At 33.1% G+C, this 22540-nt stretch overlaps 2 protein-coding genes across 2 annotated transcripts; one reads left to right on the plus strand and one right to left on the minus strand.

Moving 5' to 3' along the window:
* Positions 1-14526: 14526 nt before the first annotated feature.
* LOC147289242 (Got1/Sft2-like vescicle transport protein family) lies at positions 14527-16890 on the minus strand. The gene is made up of 6 exons (XM_086238093.1): positions 16738-16890; positions 16571-16624; positions 16231-16304; positions 15949-16066; positions 15207-15265; positions 14527-14787 (listed from the first exon to the last, which is right to left on the minus strand). The coding sequence occupies exons 1-6, from the start codon at positions 16843-16845 to the stop codon at positions 14709-14711; spliced, it is 492 nt and encodes a 163-aa protein (XP_086094219.1). The 5' UTR covers positions 16846-16890; the 3' UTR covers positions 14527-14708.
* A 227-nt stretch (positions 16891-17117) lies between these two features.
* ATO (splicing factor-like protein) lies at positions 17118-22315 on the plus strand. The gene is made up of 12 exons (XM_086236816.1): positions 17118-17379; positions 17479-17592; positions 17991-18095; positions 18275-18417; positions 18554-18650; positions 19110-19274; positions 19850-19921; positions 20123-20281; positions 20418-20495; positions 21008-21136; positions 21544-21690; positions 21768-22315. Exons 1-12 carry the CDS (start codon positions 17206-17208, stop codon positions 21912-21914), a joined length of 1530 nt encoding a protein of 509 aa, XP_086092942.1. The 5' UTR covers positions 17118-17205; the 3' UTR covers positions 21915-22315.
* Positions 22316-22540: the final 225 nt, after the last annotated feature.

The raw sequence follows: 22540 nt of genomic DNA on the forward strand, positions 1-22540 counted from the left end.
CTAATTTGAGCTGTTAGTCCAGTAAGAAGACATTTCAAATTCGATCAATCCCCTAATTACCACATAAAAAGCACACAAAAAAAATCTCAATAATATTCAAGGTCCACCAGTAGTTCTTAAGTCTTCTTTCAAGAGGGAATATGGTATATAAATACATACTTGAGTTCTCGTTGTTGAATATTAGTAATATGTATATAAAATATTTGCATGATATGTTACATGATTATCAATCTAAGTCATGCATTCAAATAAAAGTTTAGATTATTAATTAATTATTAGTTTAATAGTATAATTTTATTTATTTAGCATTAACTAACATTCATGATATTTGATCTCTAGACCTCATTTCGATAAATGTAAAAATAAGTCACAAGACTCACAACTAACTTAAATGGTCATTGACTCATTGATTAATCAACTCTATTTAAAAATATTTCAAGTTAAAATTCTCCTTCCTTGTATTAAAAAAAAAAAATAAAAATCAAGAATCCACATTATCACTATAGTCTTACTACCATAATTACGTTTGTATCAGTGTATATATGTCATCTACATGCTTTGCACTGTTTTTTTTATAAATTCAATGTTCACACCTTTTTGTTGAGTTGTTTAGAATACGGCCCCAAGTAAACATAATAGCTAGTTACCTTTTACCAATCAACAAGGACAGACAAATGGACAGTAGACTTTGAGGAAACTTGTTCTACTTTTACTTTCTAATTTATTTGTTAATTGTCAAACGAACCCATCATACTCATGGCATTTGCAACTCACGTTTCCACTTTCCTCACCTAATTTATTTATTACCAGCTCGGAGAGGAGAGTAGGACCCACCTATCCAACCCAAACTCCAAAGGGACTATTGATGAAAATTTAGAATAAGTTAGGGTACTTTTTGTAAACAAAGTTATAAGGACTCCTTTGTATCAATATGCCGAAAAGTACGGACTCGGAAGATCAACTTTCCTCGTCTAGTGAAAGCGTGAAACGTAGTCATTGATCTTCCAGAGGTGCGTAAATTTGCGCAAAATTCGAAAAAGTTCAACCTCCATGAGTAAATGCTGCAAAAACTAGTTGCTTTTCCTGATTGACACTTATGTCTGTTAATTTTTTTTCTTTTTCGTTTTTCCTTTAAGGAAACACTGGCACACGAGAGGGTCTTCACCATGTGGGTCCCACCTCATGTGAGAGGTGGCCCACTGGGGCACGCCCCATATAAGATTTACGCCTGGCACACTGCAAACATGAAACATGAGATGGGAATGGGATTCTGTGGTCGCCAACCCCCGTTTGTGTTGGTAGTTTGAAATACGAAATAAAGTAGTTAGGTGGTGTAACTGTTCAAAGTCAAGCTGCAAGGTGGACTTTCCTCCATAAATCCAAGAAAATGTCTGACAAAACCAAAAAAAATCCAATAAATGAATAAGGACTTTTTTGTTTCCCGCCGATAATTGTTACTTTTCTAAATGTAACTGAAATTCCGCTCCAAATCTAATTATTAAATATACATATATAATACAAAATACACAAACATACAACTAATTATCTATGAATATTTTTCAAACATATAAAAATGTTGAATACTGAAATAGTGACACTGAAAAATATATATATAATAAAAAATAGGAGACGCTATTGACACTCTCAAAAAATCATTCTACACTTCTTTTATATTTTTATTTCTTTTAATCTTATTTTATTAATTTAATATCCATATTTACCCTTAATTGTTTTCAACCTTTTAGAACAAAGTTAATAATTCTTTTTCTCTGCATCATATCATCTAAATATAAAAATTGATCTCAATCGTAGAATCAATATCTATACATGTCCAATTACATTAAATTACATATATATTGTTTCATTTTATCTTATAGCACGAAATTAATTAAGAAGTTATAAGAAATTATAAGGAATTAAGCTTTTATGCTGAGATTAATTATTTAAGATTAATATAAAAGGGAGATTTTGTGTGAATATTTGACATCTAAATTGATGATTAGTGATTGGATTTGAACAATATAAAGATATATTCCCTTAGTAAAAGAATAAAAAAAGAGTATCAATATCAGTATCAAGATATATAAAAGAATGCTACATACTTGTGACATCCCAACTCTAATCTATGACAATTAGCGACACTGATTTATTAACTAAAAACAACTATTGTTTTCATCTGTTATTTACTTTGAAACGTGTGGTTGGAATATAAAATTGATTCGATAAAAGGAATAGCTTTTTTAACTTGTATTTTCATTGTGTATTATAATATATTAATATTGCACACATACACACAATTTTTATGAACTCGTCTATTATATGGCTTATTATGGTTAGAACTAAATGAAATTTACAGATGGGATCTAATATTTAAACAAATTAACTGTCAAATTATGTAACTAATTTTGGATTCTCATTTTATAAAAAACTAAAAAAAAAAACAAAATATATATATGCATGAATGGACTTATGGACCATATATATTTCACAAGGTCACGAGTCACGACCACTCCAAATTAAGCTCGTGAGCTGAAATTGAAACAACATTGGTTGATACGTATTCCACTGCAAACTCAAACAAAAAATGAAGGTGTAGTTGTAGTTGTAGACTTGTAGGTTCTTTTGGATTTTTCTCATTGCATGAGATTAGACCTATTGATAAAGACCCCACTGTACATTAGTACTTGTCTTGCACTAAAAAAAAAAAAAAAAGACCTGATGTGATAAAGATCCAATTAGAGTCATGATGCTCATGGACCTCGTTTTTATCCACTTATTTTTTTCTGTTGTATTATGCTCATAATTCATATTCCTATTTTTATTTATTCAGATAATGACTGTATGTTTTTTGGGCTGTTATCTCTTATCAGCAACAAAAGATAAAAATAAAACAATAAAGAAAAGTCCTGCTTTGTTTGTACTTGATAGCTACGTGTATATCTACGTACTTGATGGCTACGTGTATATATCTACGTACTTTATGGTAAAATGAAACATTTATGGCACGTCAAAGATAAACATTGTGACTCGGATATGGATAATTCTTGATTTTTTCCTTTTCAAATGACATATTGATTAGCATCAGTAAAAATTCAGAAAAAATAAAAAAAATTGGGTAAATTATGTTAAAGAGAAACACAATGTGTATAAACAATAATAAATAAAAAAGGACTTGAAATTTGCCAAAGCTTATAAAAAAATAAAAAAAACAAAAAACAGAGAAGGAAACAGAAAATTAGGAATGGAGATTGGGGAGGGTGGTCCAAATAGCACCAGGACAACACAAACACGTGTCAGTGACAGCTACGCTGAGCTGGATGTTACCGTATTCGATAATAATGAGCGATGTCCAGTGGACATTGTTTTGTGACTTTTTGTCATTTGTGTCACAGAGAGAGATAGAAACTCAAGGCTTTATGTGTCTTTTACTTATTTATGGCTAACACTTAACAATAACAGACACCGCTGAAAGATGCCGCATTCAGTTTGGGTGGTCCTGCACAACTTTTGAGTGTTTTGACAGTTTGACCCCATTAAACTGCTTCAACCACACTCTCTTACGGGTGTGCTAAGCACAAGAGTAGAACAACAATTTTGGACTTCAAAATAAAGTCTTAACTTACACTTCGGCTATTTGTAATTTGGATCAACTTTCATTTGCGTTTCTATAATTTCAGTCATTATGATGTTAGTTATGTACTTTATAAATTGTTTTTAATTCAAGAATTACATTGGCATTTTTGGTCTTTAATTTATTGAATTCAGTCTTAAAATGTTAATGATTCATAAAATACATTATCAAAGTTATAACAATTTGTAAAATACATAATAAAAAAAATACAATAAATTTAACGATTAAATGAATGAAAATACTAACGTATTATTGAATTACAACTATTTTGAAATACATGACTAGAATCGTATCAATGAAATGTGACCAAAACTACTTGGAGGAAAAGTTAAATTTAGCCAAAAATAAATCTCAAACAATTTTAACCCAAGTAACTTGTTAATTCTTCATATTTAGTTTAGAAAAGGTGAAAAAGCAATCCTCCATAAAATGGCACACTATGTACACGCAAAATTGATGCCAAAGAAGCTTCTAAGTTTGAAAAAATAATTCTGTGGCGTATCACAAACCAACACCTAAAACTTTATGACCCCATTATTCATGACATAACTTCTAATTAGTTCTCTATTAATGAATAAATAAAAAAACAGATCTAAATGGGTCTCTACAATTACAAGCAGGTCCACAATCACACGTGGTTCTACTTTTTTTAGGGGGTGGGAGTGGGACTTGGGAATTAAACGTGGTTCTGTGATTAATTCTACCTTTTTGAAAAAATATATATTAATTTTTAATTTGATGGGTCATGGATGTTGCCACCATCCACAGTAGCATGAGATTTTTGAAGTGGTCTGTGCTCTACCGAATGGTCCGAGTGTAGCTTATTTGATTAACACATCTGGATTTGCTAGGGTTGTAACACCTGATTAGACATGACTATATGAATCTATGGCTAATTGGCTAGCAGGAGGTCCAGGACCTTTCTTTAATTCATACTGTTATTATATGTATGTTGTTGGGGTTATAACCAAATTAAGCTTTAAATAAATGAAAGAATCCGCTCCCATGATCAAGTTAATTAGCCGCCCGCATGTGTGGAGATTCTTGCATTAAATATTATAAATTCACAAATAGAGGAATGTTATCCATTTTTTCAAATTTATCTACTTCACCGATTTTATTTTTTATTATTTTTATTTCACAATATAAATTTATAATCGGAACCGTTCATTTTTTAGATCTAACTATGAAAATCATCTCTTTAAAAAATTAATTAAATAAGAAATTATTTGATTATGTAACTGTGATCAAATAAACAAACAATTTTTGTAACAATTTAATTCACCATTTATTTATTTGATAACGATTATATTATCAAATGATTTCGATTTAGTTAATTTTTTACAGAGATAATATTCAAATCATTATCTAAAAAATGAATAGTTTCCGATCATTAAAATACATTATATAATAAAAATAATAAAAAAAAGGTCGGTAGAGAAGGTAGATAGCATTCCTTTTACAATAATCATAAACTTAAGAATTTAAGTTTGTAGCATAAGAGTTTTTTAAAACAGAAAAAGAAGATAGCCTTCGAGGTCCGAATCAGTATTTTCTCGATGCAATACCACGAAACCCAACATAATATGTACACTAGCTTTATTGACACCATTTGAGTTTTGATGTTTCCCTCTCTCTCTCTTTTTTTGGTTACCAACTTACTACTAGCTTATTTTATACACCTTTGAGGTAGATGAGCTTATTGGAAATATTTCAGATATGTTCTTAGCTAGATGTCGAATTTTGATTAAAGAAAAATGGAGATCATGTTTCATGAATCGTGAATAAAGTATATGGTAATGGGGTTTTGTATTCGCGTGATTAGTACGTAGATTTGACTCAATAATGGAAGGAACCCTTTTCTTTGAAAAACAAATAATTGAAGGAACCGACCACCCAAAGTTTGAGTCTTTGAGAAGTCAATTTAAACAGTTGGAGCATCATGATCGTAAATACATATCGTACTTTTTCCAATTTCCAACAAAAAATATAAAAAACCATTCATTCATCTTTAATGAAACAGGTTTTTCAAATACTTATTTGAGTAGTTATTTGAGAAAATTATGGTAGCACTATATATATATATATATATATATATGAGTGGCACTTATTGGTGTAACTTTATTCATGTGCATATCAATGATTAATAATATTTAAACAATTTAATATAGATTTCATCATAAATTTTTACTCTATCGAATGCATAAATGATGGAAGTTAGCAAACCTATTATTTGGGAATAAGTAAATTTCATATGTTACATTAATTTGGTCATTTGCTTCATGTTTATTGATCTTAAGATGATCGCTTTATTCCACTGCAATTATTTGATCTCTCTTATTCTTCATTAGCTTTTGCCCTATAATTTATAGTTGCTTCCTGCTCATAATAGATTCCAGATTTTTATAGGATGTAAACCTCCCTTGGGTAAGCAATAATTTTTCTGAATATTCTCAAATGTCGGCATATGGTGCCCTTGCTAAAATACCATGGCTAAGCAAAAAAATCTAGTATAAAATTCACAAGAGGATCTCACATATGTACTCTCAGGTTAAGTTTAGAAAAAAAATAAAAGAAAAAAAGTCTCAGTTCATCAGATTAATGTTTTTATTTGAAAGGTCCATTGATTTTAACTACTAAATTTCAATAACATTTTAGTTTAGCTACCAAAATTAAATAGCATTTTAGGTTAGATACTAGTTAAAAAGTCAAACAAAATAATAAAGTACAAGGTATTAGAATTTACAAATATTACATCACATGCCACTACAATAAAAAAAAATAAAAAAAATATTACATCACAAATATTACATTAATTTATATTATATTGTATTAAAAAAAAAATCAATCTAGTCACAACTTAACTGTGACTGTCTTGGTAAATTAAAAGAAACAACTCACACCACTATACTATGTATTATTTTGAGTAAAAGTATTGTTTTAACTTCTATTTATACTCTATTAGTATATTGTAGTATAATTTATCTAAAAAAAATTCAATTAAGTCACAACTCAACTGTGACTGTCTCACAACTTAGATGTGACTGTTGTTCAGTCACAACTAAATTTGAAGTTGTGAGTGTCGTACAGTCACAACTAAATGTGAAGTTGAGACTACATTAGCAAATTTTCAAGATAATATAAAAGCCTCAAGGGCAATTTTGTCAAAACCTTATAGATTTTAGGCTTATTCACACCATTGCCCCCTGTAAGATACACTTTTTTTCACTTTGCCCCCTGAAACTTAAATCCTCTCAGTTTGCCACTTGAACTTCACAAAGTTGTTGCAAAAGACTCTATGCCGTTAATTCTGTCAATTTTTCTGTTAAAATAGCTGACATGGCACCTATATGGCATGAGTGATACCTTTTTTTAGTTATGTAAGATCCATGTAGACAAACAAAATTATAAAAAATTGACATGGATCTTATTATTTTTTAGTTAAAAATTATTTTTTGTGTCCACATGGATTTTACATAACTAAAAAAGGGTCTCACTCATGCCATATAGGTGCCACGTTAGCTATTTTAACGGAAAAATTGACAGAGTTAACGGCATAGGGTATTTTGCAACAACTTTGTGAAGTTCAGGTGGCAAACTGAGAGAATTTAAGTTTCAGGGGGCAAAGTGAAAAAAATTGTATCTTACAGGGGGCAATGGTGTAAATAAGCCTAGATTTTAACTAACACCCATCATAGATGGGCCAAAGGACAAAAATGTCAAATGAAAAAGGCTCAAATCAAAGGGGCCAACATATTTGTGACCTAATCAAAAAAACTACATTTAAATTTAGTAGTTCAATTAAAATATTATATGGTCTTCATGCTATATCAAAAAATTATTGGAATTTGATATTTAATTCTAATTTTCTATTATTTGAAAGGGTCTGTTTTCTCTATAATAAAAAAATGATGGAAATAAAATAAGGTCCTCTGTCCTTTTGTTGTCATCTTTGGTGGTATACACAGTGCCGGCCCTGAAGAGGGGCATTGAATGCGACCGCCTAAGGCCCACTTTTAAGGGGGGCCCACAAATTTTTTTATTATGTATATATTAATATATATAAATTAAAAAATTAGTTGTTGGGTTTATTTATAATGTCTTCGCTGCAATTAGGTCCTTATATTTATTGTATCAGAGCTGTAGTTATCTAGATTCTTTTTTTAGGCTTAGGCTCCCTTTGTACAAAAAAAAAAAAAAAAACCTAGGCCTTTCTAAGATATAAAGTTTTGGTTCTTCAACCTATTTTTCCTTGATTATTAGTTGAAAGCCACATTTTTATTTCTTTTTATTTCCTTAATTTGTGTTTGGCCAACTTGCTTCATTTTTTCTTTGGCTTGAATCACAAAAGAAGCAAGCCAACATCCTCATCCTCAACTTTTTTTTTTTTTTTTCATCAAAAGTACATGTCTTCTTTCTGGAAAGTTGGATTCAAGTAGCATGTTTGCTTTGAATTGGCAAAAATGGATCTTTGCCTCTCCATATAGTCTTGTGGAAAATTGGTTTTTTTTTTTTTTGTTCTCCACATGCTCTTTCAATCTGAAAGAAATTAAAGAAGTTCCATTGAGGTAAGAAGGTAATTAATATTAGAGAGTGTTTTTCCCTTTTAATTTTTCTTTTATATTCCTATAAATTATTTGTTTTTTCAATTATTTTTTGACGTTCAACCAAAAATTTCCTAATTGATTTATTGTCAATTGTAAATTATTTTGCAAAAATTTTTATTAGAGGCCCAATTTAGATTTCTTCCCTGCACCTTCCAAAAGTCAGGACCGGCCCTGGGCCGTATACACATAAAATTTGATTGATAATATGAGAGAGACAATGATGCCTTACCTATATTTGGTTGGCATCATGGGTTTCTAATTAAAATATGCATGTACAATACTAACAATTAATCCAACTAACCAACAAAAATTCCAACGATTACAATTAAGTAAACCTAATTCTCAACATATCAATATATTAGCTATCAATTTGTCTCATAGTATCTCATTTTCACTTTTTATTGAAAAATGCCTCAAAATTAAATAATTCTCTTCAAAATCAAATAAAAAACCCCTTACTTTTAGCATATTTTGTTAAACATTTAATGTAGTAGATTGATAAGTTATGAAGGCATGCATAAATCGAAATATGATTCAAATTATATATATAAACTACATATTTGCCAATAGTAAAAGTTAATTTTATAACAAAGCAAATCCGAACCAAGCTAGGACAGAGGAATGGAATTTGTCCGAACCAAGTTACTTTGTCACTTTGCAAGGAGATTCGTTTCATGTCTTTAATCGACGAATAAACAAAGTAACGAAAAAGAAAGAGAAAATAAGATAGAGTTTCTCTCTCAGCATTTTTTGTAAGCTCCGCCTTGATTTAACCATTCATGTCATCATATTCAAGGAGCAATTAGAACAAGAAACAGTTGGATCCCACATTTAAATAATGCAATTGACCATAGCTTAGGAGCAATATTTAAATCGCTAATCTCAATAAATCATAGATGAACATTAAAAAAAGAAATAAAAAATGATTAATAGATGTAGTATTAAAAAGTGGTATGCGGCACAACATCACTATTTTATCCCGCTAATGACATATTTGCCCAAGATTACGTACGTGGTGGAAGTTTAAATAGCATTGTTGGACGTCTTCGTTAATGAGGCCGGGTAGTTGCAAATTTGCAATATAAGAAAATAAACAATTAAGCTAGCTCTTAAACAAGTTTAATTTATTAGTTGCTTGTCACTAGTATGTGGCAAGCATACATGGAGGACAATCATTATCATGACAAAATATTCATGATTAGTGATGTAATATACTGTCATTCAATTAGCCTTTATGATAGGGTAATGTGCTATTATAAGATATTAAATATGAATTACACATTCAATTAAGAATTTACATACCCGTTAAGTGGTCTAAATTTAACATTCTCACAATCAGGGGCGGAGCCACAGCTAGGCCTGAAGCGGCCATGCCCCCCACTCTTTTCCTAACTCCTTCTAATATATGGCACATATTATGTTATATTATCCATAAATTTTATGATTAAGCTAATAGTGGCCCCCCTCACTTTGACTTTTTAAATTTTAGCCCCCCTAAATTATAAATTCTAGCTCCGCCCCTGCTCACAATAAGATATATATATATATATCTTTCTGATTTTCTTAAAGGGGAATTTGTATATATATATATATATATATATGTATATGTATGTGTTTCTTTTCACTTTTTTTTTTTTTTTAATTGTCATTCCTTTTTCGAGAAAAATATATCATGCGTTGAAAGTTACATGAAAGATTTCTATATATATAAACCTAAGCCAAACATAAGCAAACCAAACACGACTTGTTAATTGGATAGAAACTTTATTTGTGCCCTCAAGGAGATCGGAAAGGCACTTATTTCATATACCAAACAATGGAGAAAGACAAACAACTGGGAGAAAACAATACTAACTGAGACAAACTAATTACAAACTAATTCCACCTTACTTGGTTTGCAATAGAGATGTAAGTAGACAATTGGGAATATTCATTTTGACTACCTGACGATTACAATCTATTATCTTACATAAAGTCTCTAAGAAAGTCTCTAGCTAAGAAAGTACTTGTTAGTTGGATAGATCGGACATGTTTAATTTTGCTTACAGTGTTTTTTATGCCACAAAAATTCTAATCTTATTTGTTAGTATCTTATGTATTATAAATAAATAAAATAATGTCAACGAATAATATGTGATGAGTAAATTCGGTGAGTGTAACAATACTATTTCTCTTTATCGAAACCTACTAATTATACTTATAATGGATTCCATAGTTTTCTCAACGTCAAGCTTAGGTGTGTATATTGAATTTCGGGGTCCCAATAGGAAACATTCATTACTGGTGGTCCCATAAGGGTTTTATACGTACGTACTTCCATAGATAATATCGTAATTAATTGAGGAAACAAAAACTGAGTTGTGAACCTTTTTCCTTGTCCATATTAAACAACATGCATGTTGTTCCTCTAAAAAACAGTTTAGTACAATTATTAAAGTCCACTAGCCGTTGAGGACGCTCCTATATAGAAAGTAGCTCGTGCATAGCATATAATGGAGTTAGTGAGGGCACGGTTGGCTTAATCATGAATATATTGAGACTTTGAGAGTTACTTGTTTGATTTGAGTACTACTTTTTTATTGGTTATGAAGTTTTAACTTACAATGCATAATTGAATGAACCCATGTCACCCACGTATCAGCATGCACTCATGCGCGTGATATATATATATAAAATAAAATAAAATGGAAAAGTTACAGATGCGGCTTCTCGCAGCAGTTCTTAATTAGTTGCCTTGGGTTTGTATTTTACATATAAATCGACAGTTGGAAGAGACTTTTAGAATTTAGTTTGCAATGTGCTGTGTCTGGGCTTTCGAGGTCAAGATCCCATGCGTTGCGGCGTACGTGGACTGTAAGCCACAAAGGGTTTGCCAAGATTAAGACCCAGATCCTGTGAAATGGCTAATCAACTCGATTAACTAACAAACTAAATTACAAACAAAAACAACATGGATCATGTTTTGCTTTAGTCAACGACTGAAAACTCTTGCCATCTATTTTTGAATGCGTGTAATGTAATTACCAATTTTAATTTAAACTTTTTATATTTAAACTTAAAATATAAAAGTTTGTGTATTTCATTTACCATGCTACTATTTATGCAGGTTAAATGCCTTAATTTTTTATTTTTGTTCGTTTATTATTGAAGATGTTCATTCATTTGGTCAAAATTATAAAAAATGATAACAGATTTGGCCGTTTGGGTAGTTGAGGAGTCCTTGCCTCCCATACTCTCATTACTCTTTCGTAGATTCGAAGAGTCAATGTAGAGCCAATTTTAAGCTTCTCCCTCTTTTATACGTACTTTCTTGAATAGAATACGGTCGACCCACGCGCTCCCAAGTGGAGTTGTCGTCCACGCACTAATCATTGCAGCCAGACTTCTCTCACATGAAGGTTTCTGATCGGGCCAGTTGACCAGAACTCTTGTTTAAGTACTTTAACCTTTTCGTGGCAAAAAAAAAACAAAAAAAGTACTTTGACCTTTTCAGAATACGTTTGTCACGCGCCTTGTGAGTCGTGATTGTTTAAGCCAATAAGCTATGACAAGTGGCTTGGTTATTAGTTATTAACTTATTACCACCCTAATGTGATTAATAACAGTTTTTTTTTATATATGTAATTTGAGCTCAATTATAAATTGTATTAATTTATAACTAGTTTGATATTAACATATATATGCTAACACGTCATTTAGTTTTGGTTTTTAATAAAATATAATTCTTTTGACATGACATTATTATTATACCCAAAACTCGACGCAATGCAGTTTTTTTTACAAATAAAACCATACATATGGGATAAAGTAATATAAAATTTGTTCTCTATTTCATCATTTAATTAATTTATTTAGATAGTGATTGTTTAGGTTAATAGGGAACGATGGATGATGGTTTTGGGATAACCTTCGAATCCTTGAAAATCACCTATAACTGTACAAAGGGTATTTCTTTTATCCATCATCGTTAGAGCAAATATCAAAATTTATGATATGTATATACAAATGTTTTTTTTTTTTTTTCGGCCAATGTATATACAAATGTTAAAAGGCCTTAAGGGTCAACTTGATAAAGGCGTGGAGGAGTGTTATAACACATTGAAATGGGGATTCAATATACAAAGAATCGTTTACTTGCTGGGTCCAGTATTCTGTTGTCGTTGCATGCATTTTTTTTTTGTTCTTAAAATTATTTTATAGTCAAATAGTTCTTGTTGTATTCTACAGTGCTTTTTAAGGGAAAGAACTGATCGAAGACCTTTTTCGAGATTGGCCCAGTCAAAACTCGAAAGTGAAGATTGTCCATTAAGAAAGGAAAATCCAACACAACCACACTACCAATCTTTACATTAATTGTTTTAGCCTTTTAGGTGCAAGCAAAATGTATTCTTTTATATATTTTTCACATGCCTGATATATTATTAATCGGTAAATTTAAACTTTCTTCAGTCTAAATCAACAAATCTGTTGAAAACCTACGTATTTAATTTTAATCTCGTCCAAAAAATAATATTTAATCATAAAAAAATTCAAAATTTTGAAGACTAATGAATATATAAGAAAGTATTTTTGGTTATATTTGATATGCTACTAGTTACAACTTACAAGTAACGTCATTTCTTATGAGAAAATGAAATTCAAACTTATAATATTTCTAGCATATATTGTGTACAAAAATATATGATTAGCTGGTTTAGTTGATATCTAATATTGTTAGTTTTGGTAGTAGTATATTTTTATTTTGTTTTGGTTTTACTAGGTAGTTTCTCTTCTATATAATTTAGAAAAAATGCTGGCTAACATAATTCGCCATAGTAATAAATGTATGCAGGCTGGTGTAGCTGGTGGTGCCTGGTGGCTCATGGTTCCAATTGGTAGATAGTGGTAGGTTGGTTATTGGCGGTTGATACACTATGAGTGATTGAGTGGGTAGGTAGCTGAAAACTATTTAGGCATGGGTGCTGAACCTAATCCAATCTAATGGTTTCTATTGATTAATGATCACAATTATACAAATATTAAGTATAGAAAATAAGGTTACCTCACAATCATGAATCATCACAAGGTGATTAACTATTCCCCACCAACCCAATAGCCCATTTTGCATTCCCTTTAGCTTATTTAACTTGAAAAGCTTCCTCTTTGCTTTAGCTTTTGATTGGTCACCCTTTTTCATAAAAAAAAAAAAAAAAAACAGAAATCTAGAAAAGGAGGTTATTGGAGTTTTGGGATGACACATGTGTTATTAATGATTGTGATGTTGATATGGGATCATGTACTAGTGATTTTCATAGCATACCAACAATGCTTTGATGTATACAATTTCTTATGTATATGTTTTGGCAACAACTAAGGCAACCTTTACTTCTCGATTTAGTAGGCTTTTGGTGCTGCCACTACAATTAATTAGACCTGAAATCCTGAGCAAATCAATACATTTTCTTTTATTTTGTCTGGAAAAGAAAAAGAGACTGCTGGGTACGTAGTTGGTAACAAAAGGAAAAGGGTGACTTTGGACCTCTCTTTTGCAGTGATTGATATCTAACACCTTTCCCTTTTGGAGTGGACCAAGAGAGAGCGAGAGAAAAGAAGGCTGGAATATAAAGCTACATCACAAACATAAACCATTATTGCTGAAGACTTCTCTTGGGTCAATCACTTCGAAGTTTCAGATTGTCCAAGATCATCATAATGAAAAAGCACTGCATGTTAATCATAAACATGGTAAAACTTCAGAGCCTTCATTGAGGTCATGTTACAACTTACAAGCACAGCCGTGGGCCATATCTGATGCAATGACAGACTGGTTTTGTCGCATTACTTAAGAGAAAAGAAAATCAGATTAATAAATGGTATAGCCATCTAGGTAGATGATATTGATGTTCAAGAAAGCTTCATCAATTGAAGACTTAAGTTTTGGTAGTTAAAAACACATTCTTGTATGTGGTAGGTAGTTGTTGTTAAGGTAGTTGGGTATGTATTTCACATGCTTTTGCGGTGTCGAGTTCCTATCTATCATTGTACATTTCAGGTGGGAGAGGCGGCGCATAAGGTGTCGTACATTTCAAAAGCTATGGTTGGATCTTGGCTGGCAAGTGAGAATCTTTTTCATTATGTCAGATTGGACCTTGTTATAGAAAAATCAGAGTCCCATATGGTTCCACTCCATTTCTACTGCCTGGGATAGACTCTTCTATGGGCCTTCTATTTCGGCCCGATCATATGGGCCTTCTATTCTGATTTAATAGCTGGATATCCCCCACCCCACCCCCAAAAAAGAGTACAGCCTGAACAAACAAGAAGTTGATATTTGGAATTTGAAGCCAAGAAATATACATGCACTTATGCATGTTCCCATAACAATCACAAGCCCCATAAACCCACAACAAAAACCTGAACAATGGAAAAGAGATAAAACCGGATCACAAAATTTCAAGACTTTAGCACTGAACTGTTTTGAATTGCATCATCTAAAGCTCGGTGTCACATAAACGAATCATCAAGTTAGAAACCATTCTTCGGGCAAAAGGAATATAACTCAGACTGTACCTGAAACAGTTCAAGAACATATAAGTTGTCAGTATGAACAATTAGTATTCATATTATGTATTTATGTCTACATACCAACATGTTACAAGGTTGACAACATAGGATAGGATAGAAGTTTTCCAGATGGGTAATATGCCACAAAGTACATATCACAAATTTTTAGAGGAGGTGGTTTGACACCGAGGAACTTGGATACCCTTCGGCATTTTCACTGAAGTTGTAAATTGAGTGAGACAGGTGAACATGAAAGGAAAGTTTACCATATTAGGGCGCAGACCTCACATATCATTGCAATTATGGTTAAAATCATGCTAATTTTTAGAGGAGGTGGTTTGACACCGAGGAACTTGGATACCCTTCGGCATTTTCACTGAAGTTGTAAATTGAGTGAGACAGGTGAACATGAAAGGAAAGTTTACCATATTAGGGCGCAGACCTCACATATCATTGCAATTATGGTTAAAATCATGCTATGGATCTGCAAGACGAAAAAGAAAATGTCAAGGATGCAATTCAATCCAATATTTGGAAGGAATCAACAGATATGTACAGACATACAGTGATACAGCAAAATTTATAGTGGACACATGAGCAAGTAAAGTGGAGGGCCAAGGGGACATGAAGACAAGTAGCTGAAAGAAAGGAAGAGTAATCTGACATCACCACTTTGTTCCTGTTAAACCTATTTAGTATATTTCAATCTCATGCCTTGATTCAGTACATTTAGGCAATATGTTGGGCTTCCAGTTTTCAGTTTCAAGTTTTTAATCTTTCGAGTTTCATTATGATCATACAGGAATACATGGTGATGTTTTCTTTTATACAAAATGAAGTTGAAATTGCTGGTAAGAAAAAAAAAATTCTTTAGTTGATGGTCAGGACTCAGTGTGCATTACAACTGTATCTTGTAGGACACAAATTTTGAAAAGTGTTTGCCATTTTTTGGTCAATCTTATCTCATCTATTGGACAAATTATAGGGTTATCCAGAAAGACAAAGTGTCTAATCAGGGGAAGTTGGGGCTCAAAGATATATAGCACAGGATCACCTCCCATTAGTTTTACCACAGATCACTGACAACGCACACCCAAGAACTTTCCAAAGTTGCGGCTTTAACTATATTTTCTTCATAATATCATAGGATAAAGATTTCAAACTAACCAAGAGAGCACAGATGAGTGCCATAACAACACATCCAAGGTAAATAGCTGATGCATAAATTCGGACAGAATCAAACATCATTCTCATTTGTTGTTCAGCACCAAAGAGGAAGGCTGTGCTGCCAAACAGGAACACAGGTTAGCATCTGAATGACCTTGATGAATTGCACAAAAAAAGAGAGGCATACTGAACAAGCTTGAGGAATTTCAGTGGAACTAATGCCATCAGGGATCAATTTATGTTTCCCAAGATACAATGTTGAGAACTAATTTCTGGACCTACCTTCCAACTGCCAACAAATTGCCAAAGGTGAACAAAATGGCAAATTTGATGGGTTTGGCAAAGACGATGAATGACTGCCAAAGAAGCAAAAGTTAAAAAGAAATGCTGCAACAAAATATCATAAAATTATCCCTATTAATTCTCCTGACATAAAGAGTGTTACTTTTTTCATAATCATGTTGCAACTCTCTTTACTAGATTGAATTAATCTCATACAAAGATTAATTCGGTATACAAAGATTAAGTAATTCATGAGTAATTCAGTATACAATAATGCATATACAAAGATTAATTCAGTAATTCATGAGGAAAAAAATGAAATGTACAAAAATTCTCATACCAGGAACATACAAATCAGACCAACCAACAAAGAAGCTGCAAACGCGTACATTCTCTGATCAAGTCAAAACCCAGAAACCCAATTAAGTGTGTGAAGCTAAAAGAACAAGAGTATAACAAAAACACACATACTCAAAATTAAAATTGAAGATTTCTTTGCTACAGAACCTGAGTAGCAGAGAGATTACACAAGCCCTCAGATTCTTCATCCAACAAGCTCTCTCCTCCTCCCTCTTCGTTATTCCCTGGTATAAATTGGTTGAACTTCGACCACATTTTGACAAATTAAGCGATCTCCTCTCTCTCTAGTTCGCTCTTGCTCTCTTCAGAGTTCAGTGGCTTTGAGAAACTATTTACAACGTTTTTTTTTTTTTTATTGACCAGGTATTAACACTGAACCAATAGCATATAAACACGTCACATTATTTTTATTAGCTGTCAGCCTGTCACCGCCTTGTTGTTCAACAGTCTCCCAAAGCAAGCATAAAACGTTTTTTCAGATAGCGTTTTAAACGTTTCGCTGTAGCAGCGTTTTCTTGTCCCTCTAAAATAGAAAACAAAAACAGAATTGATTGTTGCTCTTCTGCTTCATACAGACAGAGAGAAGCCCTAACTGCGACTAGGGCGACGCAGAAGATGTCGTCGACGCTACTGGAGGTGACACGTGCCGCTCACGAGGAGGTGGAACGGTTGGAGCGCCTGATAGTGAAGGACTTCCAGAACGAGCCGCCGGGCAGCAAGGACCGCTTGTTCCAGGGCCACCGTGTCCGCAACATGATCGATACCATCTCCGCCACCACCGAAAAACTCGTACGCATTATTCTCCTCCTACTTGTAATTGTGGAAACCCTAGGGTTTTATTTATGATTTTGCTTATGAATCTGGTGTTTACTGTGTGTGATATTTCAGATTGAGATCTATGAAGATAAAGATAATGCGAGAAAGGATGAGATTGCGGCTCTTGGAGGCCAAACTGCCACTGGTACCAACGTTTTCAGTGCATTTTATGATAGATTGAAAGAGGTATTTCTTTCGTTTGCTTGTTGATTTTGCAGTATAAAGAAGTTATGATTCTGATAGTGATTGTGTGCTCTAATGTGAGATTTTTGAATGTGATTACCTTATTCATCAAAGCCTAGTAGTTGTTTGTGTCTTTACTTCTCTGAGTGTGTGCTTTTAATTTGAGCAACCAATAATGAGAGAGGCTACTTCAAAATTGTGCTGAGAATTATTAATGTGTTTGTACTGTTGGTTTAAGGTAGACCCTGTTTTAGTCTTAACCGTACATAATTCAAAAAACTAACTTGGTTCTTGTATAATTGCTTCCCAAAATTGAAACTCTAATGCATGACACCCATCTCTAGGACCATGTGTCCTGTTTTACTCATATGTGACTAGAAGCATTCATATGCTATGTGCAGATCCGTGAGTATCATAGAAGGCATCCAGCTGCACGTGTTGTTGATGCTGATGAGGAACATGAAGCACTGCTTAAGGAGGAACCTCAAATCGAATTCAGTGGAGAGGTCTCTCTCTCTCTCTCTCACACTCACTCTCTCTATGTTTCAAAAGAGATGAACATATGAGATTATTAGTTTTACTATTCGTCAAACTGAAAACAAGTTATTACATTTGTTACTCTGATAAAACTGCTAAGTCTGCTACATCCTACCCTGTCATTAATTTTATTTAGTTTTGTTCTTAGGAAGCTCATGGACGGTACCTGGACTTGCATGAATTGTACAATCAATATATCAATTCTAAATTTGGAGAGCCGATCGAGTATGCTGCTTACCTTGATCTTTTTTCACAACCTCATAAGATTCCTCGCAAACTGAAGTTGACAAGGTGAAGTAGTCTATTATTTTGTTTTTTCACTTACAAAACTGATTGTTCATTTTTTTGATTAGTGTTTTGGTAGTCACATCTACATATGTCTTCCCCTGATTCTTTTTGGAATGATTTTTTATTTTGGTTTCTTCAGGCAGTACAGGGAATATATGGAAAATCTACTGGAGTATCTGGTGTATTTTTTCCAGCGGACAGAGCCGTTGCAAGATCTTGATAGAATATTCTCAAAGGTTCATTTTATACTATCTTCTTTACTTGGATTAGTGACATGTGAGAACTTCAGGCATCAATTTTATCCCTGTTTTATATAAAGAGTGAGTCAGAAATTAATCTTTTTATATTTTCCAATGTATGACTGTTCCAGTGTTAGAATGTTATGATTTCACTTGTGGCAAAGCTAAAAATTTTCACAAAATAATGCTAAGCTGTGCAACGGAATGTGCTTTTAAACTTTTTAGCGATTGGAAGGCCATACTAGTAATTCATGTTATGTATGGGCTTTAACAATGCATCTTTATATATGTATTCCTGTAAGATATTTAATTTCCGAAACCAATTTATCATTATTAACCCTTTTATTTGTGAACTTCATGTTTTGTGTCTCAAACGGGCTATGTGGATTCTATCTGGATGAGCCTGGATTGCACTTTGATTTGGATTTTTTAACTATGGTGGTTCTCATGTGGCAGGTTGAAACTGAATTTGAGGAGCAATGGGCAGATGGCAAGGTAGAAGAATGGGAAAATGAGAATCAAGAAAATGGACATGTTCAAGATCAGCATACTGTAATCGATCTTGATTATTATAGCACAGTGGAAGAACTCATGGAAGTGGGTCCTGAAAAGCTAAAGGAGGTAAGGGTGATTTTTAGTAAAAATAAGGACACGTTGACTGTTTTCTTTGCTTGAACTGCACTTCTCTCACCTATAACTTGTGTTTTTTGTAAAGCTCTTTTTGTGTTTGTATGTGTGCCATGGCTTCTTTGTCTATTGAGGTGCTGATTCAGGTTATATGAGTTGATTTCAGACATCTCAATGCTACTCTCGAACAATACAGGAAATGTCTGAAATTTCCAAAGATTTTCTAATGAATTGTGGAAAATAATTAATTGAAATGGAACCTGAAAATTTCAGAGTATAAGATTATGCTTTGTACTTTTCTTTGGTTACAAGGGAGGCCGAAGGGAGAGGGGGGATTCAAACTTTGGCCTTGGGTGTGGGGGTAAAGGCTCTCAACCACTAGAGCTACAAGCCTCCACATCATGCTTTGTACTTTGACTGTGGTATCATTGTGTGTTTCACTGTTTTACCATTTTCCTTATGTTACCGAATAGATTATATTTAATCTAAAGTTCAATACACATGTCTTAATCTCTCTCTCTCTAGAAAATATATTTTTCTTGGCTCATCTCTCTATCTTGACCTGCCAGGCATTGGCTTCATTAGGACTGAAGACAGGTGGTACTGTGCAGCAGCGTGCAGAGAGGCTTCTGCTGACAAAGGTGATTGTTCTATAACCATTTCTTTTATATTAAAAAAAGCGTACTTTAAATGTCCTTGTATGTTCTGTGCTCTTGTTTCTTTATCAGTATTTTAGTCAGTATTTACATTTGGAACTAACTGTTCTTTCTCAGTTTCTGAATCTATGTGCTAAAATTTTCACATAACATATTCCTTCAAATGTCTTTATTGCTTTTGTGCAGGACACACCTCTGGACAAGTTGAACAAGAAGCATTTTGCCAAAGGTTCGCGTGGTTCAAAACAGAATTGGGCTGCTGCAGCTCCACAACAAGATGACACTTTAAAAGAAATTGGTTTGTTGGAGGCCAAAATGAAAAAATTATGCGACTTACTGAATGAGGTTGGCATATGTTACCTAACTATCTAGTTTCACCTGTTTATGTCCGTAGTCTGTATTTTAATGCCTTTTTTCCTTGTATTTGTTGGAGTTCGAATATCAGTGCACATTTACAAAAATCATCTGTGACATTGTGCAGGCTATTGAACGAACAAAAGACAACATTGTGAAGAAACAGGCTTTGACATATGAAGAAATTGAAGCAGAGCGTGAGGAGGTACATAGATTGCTTTGCATTTCATTTTGTAGTTTGTCTTTCTTAGAACTAAGCCTCCACCTGAACAGTTAGGTGGATGCTTTGTAGAGGCATGTCAGGGCTGGATACTCAATTTCCTCTTGCTACATAGTCTGTATAACTGTAACTAGAACTGCATATCAAAAGAATAGTATAAATCATAACATATGCCTAATAGGAAATACTTGAGTTGGGTATGCGAATCCTTAATTTAACATGAACAGACAATTTTCATGTTCATCACTTCATCATAATAGGAACCCTTATCCATCAAAGTGTCTTGTTGCGCAGCTCTGACCGGGCTTTGGCACTGAGTTAACTATGCCATAGTGCATACTTGTCAAACTCAAAATGGACTTCAAATCTAAAATGTTACGTATTTAGATCCACTATCATCTGAACTAAAGAAATATGCTGAAATTATATAAAATATCTGTGTTATACAAGTCTCCAGTGGTTTTTAACAAATGCTTGCCTGGGTTGATTCCTAGCAGGAAGACACACAGGCCGATACTGAAAGTGATGATGATGAGCAGCAGATTTATAATCCACTAAAGTTGCCAATGGGTTGGGATGGGAAGCCTATACCTTACTGGCTGTATAAGCTTCATGGTCTTGGCCAGGTAAGCTATTTACTTTCCAAAAATTATTTTGATTATATAACTTTTATAATCTTTTTCCCAGTCATTAGATGTACACCATGTTGTTGCATCTTCAAGTGCCCTGGAACTTTTTATTATTTTCTAAAATAAACTGGAAAGATGCTGTTGTCTTTGAAATTACTATTTGTAAGAATGGATTTATTGAACTCTATGAATGGAAGGAATATTGTAATTTGTTATTGATTGCCATACCATGAACAGTTACAATGTCAGTAATGATGAAGATTTCCGTTATACATCTATGACTTTTGGTGCATGTATAACAATTATATATGACACATTTATCCTGCAAGGAGCAGGAGAAAGTTTTTATTTTCTTTTCAATAAATTAAAGGTTAGGTGATTGCAACTCCGTTCATTCATTTCAGGAATTCAAGTGTGAGATATGTGGGAATTACAGTTACTGGGGGCGTAGAGCTTTTGAACGACATTTTAAAGAATGGCGCCATCAGCATGGGATGCGTTGCCTTGGCATACCAAACACCAAAAACTTCAATGAGATCATATCAATTGAGGTATCCATCCTTCTTCAGATAATAAGTGCCTGCTAGCTTAATATTTTTCAGTGTAGTCTAAACATTTCACTATGCAGGAAGCAAAAGAACTGTGGAAGAGGATACAAGAACGGCAAGGTGGGAACAAGTGGCGCCCAGATCTTGAAGAAGAGTACGAAGACAGAGAGGGTAACATCTACAATAAGAAGACATATACCGATCTGCAGCGGCAGGGACTGATTTAAGAATGCAGCTATTTGCAGAAAGCCCGAGTTTAAGAACAGTTCCTATGCTAGTAAATGGCAACATGGTTGAGGTGGGGGTGGGATTGTAGTTTTATGTATAATTTTTGTAGCTAGGAGGCGGAAAGTATTAAGCTGACAGTGTTATGTAGCGCCCAAATTTAATCACATTAACTACTCAAACTACCACCGTTGACTATAGTGTGGTTCTTCACCTTCAAGAGTGCAAGTTGCTCCTACCTCTAATTTAAAGATACGAGCATGGCTGTGCGATTTCGTCTAGGAAAAAAAAAAAAAAAAAGTGTTGACATTCTAATGTAAACGTTTTACCTTTTTTACTCGCATTTTTCTATTATTAGGAGTTGTTTCATTTTCTTACTTGGTCTTATCTGCACCGCATATGGGGATTGTGAAACCTTTGGGGTTCAATGATCTGATATTTAGACAAATTGCTGAGTATCTCTATAATTATAAAGATATCCCTCTCTTTTGAATGTTACTGGCTTCTATCAAACTTCCAAGAAAAACTCAATATTTTATAAGGATGAAATTGTAAACGAAAAAATCAATTAGAAGATAAGAGAATTTAAAACTCACTAAAGTAACCAACTTTACATATTTATAAAATT

This window comes from Dryas octopetala, chromosome 3 (genome assembly GCF_963921425.1).
Source record: "Dryas octopetala chromosome 3, drDryOcto1.1, whole genome shotgun sequence".
Lineage (NCBI taxonomy): Eukaryota > Viridiplantae > Streptophyta > Magnoliopsida > Rosales > Rosaceae > Dryas > Dryas octopetala.